This window comes from Octopus bimaculoides, chromosome 10, assembly GCF_046866305.1.
Source record: "Octopus bimaculoides isolate indiv1 chromosome 10, ASM4686630v1, whole genome shotgun sequence".
Lineage (NCBI taxonomy): Eukaryota > Metazoa > Mollusca > Cephalopoda > Octopoda > Octopodidae > Octopus > Octopus bimaculoides.
In genome coordinates, this window is record NC_142937.1 from 1861181 (window position 1) to 1868680 (window position 7500).

General features: G+C 36.6%; 1 protein-coding gene across 7 annotated transcripts in view; it reads left to right on the plus strand.

The window, feature by feature from the left end:
* Positions 1-7500, plus strand: part of LOC106867322 (cilia- and flagella-associated protein 65) — a 1093663-nt gene that overhangs the window by 635549 nt on the left and 450614 nt on the right. For all 7 annotated transcript variants that reach the window (XR_016243317.1, XM_089358289.1, XM_089358292.1 and 4 more), the window contains one exon: positions 4607-4763. Coding sequence is in view for 6 of the 7 variants with exons in the window: in XM_089358289.1 (XP_089214415.1) it covers positions 4607-4763 (157 nt within the window). In the remaining variant the exon portion in view is untranslated. The remainder of the gene's footprint in view (positions 1-4606; positions 4764-7500) is intronic.

The window sequence follows — 7500 nt, forward strand, 5'->3', positions numbered from 1 at the left end:
AACTGGCCCCCTCCCTCAAAATTTCGCGCCTTGTGTCTAGAGTAGAAAAGAATAATCAACAGTTACTCTCTATATGATATGTCATGTGTCATATCGTGTCATATCATATGAAGAAATAAATCAATTTCCACCACTCAGATGCCTTGGGTTCTATCTAGTAAGACTAAGAAGAAATAACAGAAACTTGTTACAAGGTGTGTGCACCACAGGAGAGATCTTCAGAGGGAGAACTCTCATCCGACAAGTGTTTCGGCCTATATACATGATACTCTACAAGAGCTGGGCCCACCCAGATCATAACACCTAGGTGTCCTCCTGCTGCTTTCCAAAATCTTGTCTCCAGTGGGATTTGAACCTGGGTCATTCTTTTTGTGCATTTGTGTTCCCAAGTCTGTACTACAGACTACTAGGCCACTCTGACCAATGAAGGAATGAGTTCCTGTCTTCCTTCTATTCTTGTAAGTAACCAACGAAATCCATAACTTGGTCCTTTGGTCATTCCTCTTCACCCATATCCACATTGAGCTCTTTTCAGCAACATCAGACTATGGAAGAATGCATACATCGTAAGTGCTGCACCATGAGATTGAATGAACCAAGGTCTTGTAATATGAAAGCAAATTTCTGATGACATGGCCACATTAAGTAACATATCCAGACTAAACTATCTTGCAATATTTAGTCTTGCATTCTTGTTCTGTGTTCAAATTCTACCAAGGTTGACTTTACCTTTCATCCTTTTGAGATCGATAAAATAAGTACTAGTTGACCACTGGCACCGATGTAATCGACTTAGCCCCACCCCTGAAATTGCTGGCCTTGTGCTAAAATTTGAAATCAATATTTAGTTTTGCTAACGTTGGGAGCTGGCAGAATGGTTAGCATGCTGGGGAAAATGCTTAGCATCACTTCGTCTATATCCTATGTTCTGAGTTCAAATTCTGCCGATGTCAGCTTTGTCTTTCATTCTTTCGGGTTTGATAAAATAAGCATCAGTTGAGTACTGGAGTTGATGTAATTGACTCACCCACCCACCAGAACTGCTAGACGTGTGCCAAAATTTGAAACTAATATTTATTCTAACTAGTTCTTTCTTTTATTGTTCCAATAAAAATTGTTTCACATTCTCTCGTCACTGTTCCAAAAATGAATATTCAGTCTTACTCTCATACATTTAGGAATCTCAGCCACAGTAAATAGGAAAGCTGTCCTAATTATATTTTGTCAGTCAAGGAGATGCAGTACTAAAACTTAGCAACACCTATGCACTCACATCATATTTTTATGTGCATAGTATGACAAATATATCTTCCTGGTGTATGTACTGGAGTTTAGTATTACATAGGTATATCTTAATGTATGGTTATCACTCTCGGTACATGTCCTCAGATTGATATCCAAACACTCTGAAATGTCTTATAAATGAAAATTAGTAACAAATTATAAATACGAGGAGGTGCTGAAAAATTCCTGGCTTTAAGCGAATCACAAAAGATCTGGCTGGAGGCCCAACCTTCCAGGATCTTTTGCAGGGCTTAGAAATCTGAAGGATCACTGCAATAAGTGTGTGAGTTTAAGAAAGGAAATTGTTGAATAAAGTCATAGTTAACATATTTTGTATTTTCTTTTACCAAAAGCCAGGAACATTTCAGCATTCCCTTGTATATAATCTTTATGTATATTTTAAAAATATAAAAGTTTTAAAGAAGTTATTATGTCTAATCATTTTCCTGTATTTTAACATTTCCACAGAGTGAGATAAATCTTTAAAATTATGTCAGAATGGAAGGCAGATGTTAAACGATGATGATAGGGATAATAAGATAAAATACAGAGTGAAATAGCTGCTCCATAATCATCATCATCATCATCATTTAATGTTGGCTTTCTATGTGGGGGTGGTGGGTTGGACTGTTTGACATTAGAGCTGGCTAGCAGGAAGCAGTCCAAACTCCAACTGTCTGTTTTGGCATGATTTCTATGGTTAGATGCCCATCCTAGTGCCAACCACTTAACAGAGTGTGCTAAGTGCGTTGTGTATGCCACTGGCATGGTTGCATTTACACAGCAGTGGTGTAGGTGTGTTAACGTAGCCCTGGCATGGGTGCTTTTTAAGTATTGAAGGCAGTGATTTTATTTAGCTTGATTTGTCTTATCATGTACAGCAAATTGCCATGTCTCTCAGTCCTTCGTCATTTCCTCAGTGAGGTCCAATTTCCAAAGATCCTTTCTCACCACTTTGTCCCACGTCTTCCTGGATCTACCCCTTCCACAAGTACCCTCCACACTTGGAGCTTGGCACTTCATTATGCAGTTGTCTTCATCCACACGCATCACATGACCAAACCAGCACAGTCTTCTCTCTTGCACACATCTGATGCTTCTTATACCCAGTTTTCCTCTTAAATCATTTACAATCTGTTGTGCATGCACGTAAAAATTAATAATAAATTTCTGTTTAAAAGAGGGTGAAAGAAACAACTGAAAACTATTAATTTTTTATGCTATATGAATCTGGTTAACACTGCATCAGTTTTGTTTCTTTAAACTTATTTAAAGACCTTCATTTTTATTTGTTCATATTTGATTCAGAACCTCCCATCATAAATTTCTTTAAAATCCATTTTGCATTTTACTAGTTAAGTTGCCAACAACAGCTTAATAATTTTTTTAAAAAACTGTAATTTACTAAATCTTACCAATTTGCCGGTCATCTTAAAAATTAATTAGAAATCATAGGTAATGTATTTTATTAGATATATGGTCACAAATGTGTTAAGTGTATAGAATACAGAAGCATTATTTTTTAAAAGAATATAAAGAGATTGTCATTTAATTTAATTTAATTTGTTTATATGTTTTTCTTTTTGTTCCCCATTGAGTAGTGGTGGTGGTGGATGTTCTATTTTAGCTGTGTTATGAATAATTTAATGTCTTTTATTGAACATTTGCTTATTTATCTATTTGTTCGTTTATGAGTTTAACATTTTGACAGTGTTACTTTGAAGTACTTTGTAAATTGTATCTGAAATATTGAATGTACTTAATAGTTTTCTTATAGTTTCATACATTACAAATTCATAAGGGAGTTGTAGTATTGTTTACTCTAATTATTGAATTTCTTCACACAGGGAGATTTCTCTTGAAAGAACATCAGTCAATCTTTTCTTGAATTATTTATTTATTCATTCTGTTTTTGTCTTAAATGTTATTCATTATAATTGATATTGACTGATGGCAATGAGGAAGGGATATAATCTTTTTAAAGACAATTCCATTTGAATACAAAACCGTATTTATGTTATTTGCACATGGAGGAATGAAATGGCAAGAGACCAACTTTCTGATGAATTGGAACAGAAAAACATTTGATAGAGGAAACAAAACACTGTCATGTCTTTGTTCCTGATTTTGTCCATTCTTTTATCTAAATTTGTGCAAGTAAATGATCAAAGACATGCCACCATGACTATCTTGATGAGATAATTTTGAGGCCTACATTTGTCAAATGATTCTTTCCTTTTTTCTGACAATAGGATATAATTTCAGAAAAGGTAGTGAACAGTCAGACATGCTAAGTCATTGAGTAGAAAACCTTGTGGAAAGTGTTTTATCGCACTCTGAGTTCAAATTTGACTTTCATCATTTAAATGTTGATAAAATAAAGCATCAGTGCTGGGCAGTGCATTGGGGAAAGCTATCAAAGTGCTGAAAGACCTGCCCTGTAGCATCTGATCTGGTTCTTTGCCTTCTGATTTCAAATTACGCACACACTCACACATCCTCACACGATCTTCTTCAAGTTATAACGGATATGCATGCACACCATCACCGTATTTCTCTGCATACAATGCACACCCCAACAACATACACATATACAACCTACACACATATGCCATACATACACTGCTTTACAATCACAGCACAGTACACACCATCACCATACACAAACACAAAAGAATGTTTGTAAACACATGCACACAACACACACACTTTGTACCTACAACACAACTTAACAGATATCTAGTCAACTTGCTCATTCATTAACTCCCTTTTCCATGGCTCTTTTAGTTGTAAAATAACATATTTAACTTCTTCCTCTTCTATCTACTATTCACTTCAGAGAATGCTACTCATCTAACTCTACGAACAGTTTCATTCCACAAATCCAATTTCTTTTTATTTTTTCTCTGTTCTTGCTTTTCCTTTCTTATTGTTTCTCTAAGGTTGGATCACCATCTGAAAAACACAGAATGCATTGTAATCAACTTGCTTTACTTTTGGTGATGAACTAATATTTTAATATTACACATGATACAAATGTTTGTAAAAAGAAATCTCCTTTGAGCAATGCAGGTGAAGAGTTAGACAAATTATGTAAGGTGATGTCAATGAATTAAATCCAAGAGAAAATATATTGTATAACATTACACAGTTTATTTAGTGATCCTATAATATTTTGGGAAAGATTCCCCTTTTGAAATAGAAAAACAAAAACAGTAGAGAAATGTGAAGTTACTTGCTGGCATTTATATTTTTCCTATGACACCACCCTAAATTACCATTTGTTTATATTTTGAAGTCTTTGCTCTGCTTCTGATTTCAGATTGAACCAATTTATACTAATTTTGGTGATGTCATAGTTGGCTGTACTGCTGATAAAGATATACTTTTATACAACCCAAAGAACTGTGACACACACTGCAAACTTTTGCTCAAACAAACGATGGATGGAATTGACTTACCATTTGAAAAATGCACAGGTAACATCGCCTTTCATTTCCTTCGTTTTTTTTTTTCTGTCAATATGACCTCAGTAAATGGAACAATTCAACTGTAACAAGAAGAAAATTTTACAAAATATGTAAACTAATACTGAAAAATTACGTTTGGAAATATCACGTGGTTCCAGGTTCAGTCCTACTGTGTGGCACTTCGGGCAAGTGTCTTTTCTACTATATTGTCAGGCTGACCAAAGCCTTGTGAGTGGATTTGGTAGACGGAAACTGAAAGAAGTCTGTCATATATGTGTTGTGTTTTGTGTGTGTGTTTGTTTGTGTGTACGTGTCTGGGTGTTTACATCCCTGTAACTTAGCAGTTTGGCAAAAGAGACCGGTAGAGTAAGTACTAGGCTTCAAAAAATAAAAGAAAGTAATGGGTTGATTCATTTGATTAAAATTCTTGAAGGTGGTGCTCCAGCATGGCTGTAGTCTAATGACTGAAACAAGTAAAAGAATAAAAGTATAAAAGAATACATATATGAAGGTGTATTTACATATTTCTCTAAGGCCAAACCCATTGCATGCAAGTTTGGAAATGAGCAGCATTGCTCACATAGCAGTAGTGATGATCACTCACTGTCATCACGTGATGTCAAATCAAAGGCACACACACACAACACGTTTCTTTCCCTTTCTCTCAAACAGATCCACATACAAGGCTTTGGTCAGGATTCTCTTCTCTTGGCACTCCGTCGCTCACGACGTCCAAAGTTCCAGTTGATCCGATCAACGGAAGAGCCTGCTCGTGAAATTAACGTGCAAGTGGCTGAGCACTCCACAGACACGTGTACCCTTTCCTGTAAGGTTCCGAGGATTTAAGATGAACTTCACGGAAAATTCCGAGGGTTTCCTGGAAAGTTCCAAGGATTTAAGATCAACTTCTTGGAAAGGATGAGCTACGTCCTGCAAAGTTCCGAGGATGGTTTTTCCTGGAAAGTTCCTAGGATTCCTCGAAAGTTCCGAGGATGAGCTACTTGCTGGAAAGTTCCAAAGAGATGGGAATTCCTGGAAAGTTCGGAAGAGAAGCTACTTCCTGAATAGCTTCGAAGATGGGAATTCCTGGAAAGTTCCGAGGATTTCCCTGAAAGTTCCGATGATGGTTCTTTCTCTAAAGTTCCGAGGATTCCTGGAAAGTTCCGAGGATGAGCTACTTCCTGGAAAGTTCTGAGTATAACTTCTTTCTATGTTCATAATTCAAGAAATGTTTTAATGATTATACAGACGTCCATACAAATTCTTTCTTCACATGTCTTGAAGCCATTTTCTGACAGGGCGTTGATGAATTCTTCAAACTGCCAGAGGCACCAATCGAAACAGGAGACCCGAAAGGATAAGGTTGAGAAACGCTGTTATAGATTATGCCTAACTGAAAACAATCACAGCCACATCATCCAAACAGGCCGGGTGAAACCGGGTTTAGCTGCTCGTATATATATATATATGCATACATGTATCATCATTGATGATATATATATATATATATATATATGTGTGTGTGTGTGTGTGTGTGTGTGTGTGTGTAGTAAATCTTTAAACATCTTAGATGTAGAGATAATTTTGCATAACCTTTCATAGCTAGGCTTTTGGTTAGAAATTTTCTTCATTTATTCTTACAGCTTACCTTGAACTTTCATTTACAGCACTTGTCTGATATAAAGCATCAAATTAGATTTGACCCTCTTATTCTAAATGTGTTATGCATACAAGAATTGGCAGTTACAGAGCTTCATTCTCTTCGAGCCCACATGCAACGTAGCATGTCTCTTGTTTGGTATTTCTGAAGCCAGCTGGTAAAACTATGAAGAACCATCTTCCCTTTCTCTGTCTTTCCCAGTATTCCAGCTGTCACCAACTGAGCAGAGCTTTTACATATAAAGTGATGTCCAATAATCCAAGTCTTCTGGTTTTCCTGTACTGGAAACATTTCATTTCCAGTCTATGGTTTATAATCCTCACACACACATGCATGCATGCATTCACGCACGGACACACACACACAAATATACACACACACATACACACAAAGAAAATAGGTTCTTGAGTCATCAATTAACAATTATTCTAAAACACCTTTCTATAAAAAACCTAATTACTACCCAACTCAAATTCACACGCCCAACCTTTACTCAATTTGATTTAAATTGAGTTAAAATGATTTTAACTCAACAGAGACTATATATGGACAAAACTAAGTCCACTGCATTGTAATCTGATGATGGTTAAGCTGGTTGAAACTTCAAAGTTGCTGTCAACAACATTCTGGTCAACAAACTGAAGCCAGCAATTCACACCAGACGCCAAAGTCTATTGCTGAAGGAATTTCGTTGTTGCATGACAATGCACGCCCATACACTGCTGCCAAACCATAGAAACCATTAACTAATTAGGCTTTGCGCTGTTGGAACACCCTGCCTACAGCCCAGATCTTGCCCCTTTCAACTATCTTTTACAGGTCTTAGTAAAACTGAAGGGCTGCTGCAATAAGCATGTGAACCTAAGAGGGGAATATGTTGGATAAAATCATAATTAACTGAGTCTCCTGTGTTTTCTTTTACCCAAAGCCAGGAACTTTTCAGTACTCCCCTTACCCGCACACACACACAAACACCCTCTCTCCACACACATATGTATGACTGCCGAGTTTGTCCGGCCCCTCCACCACTTGACAAGCGTTGGTTTATTTACATCCTCATTACTTAGACAGAATAAAAGCTAGTCT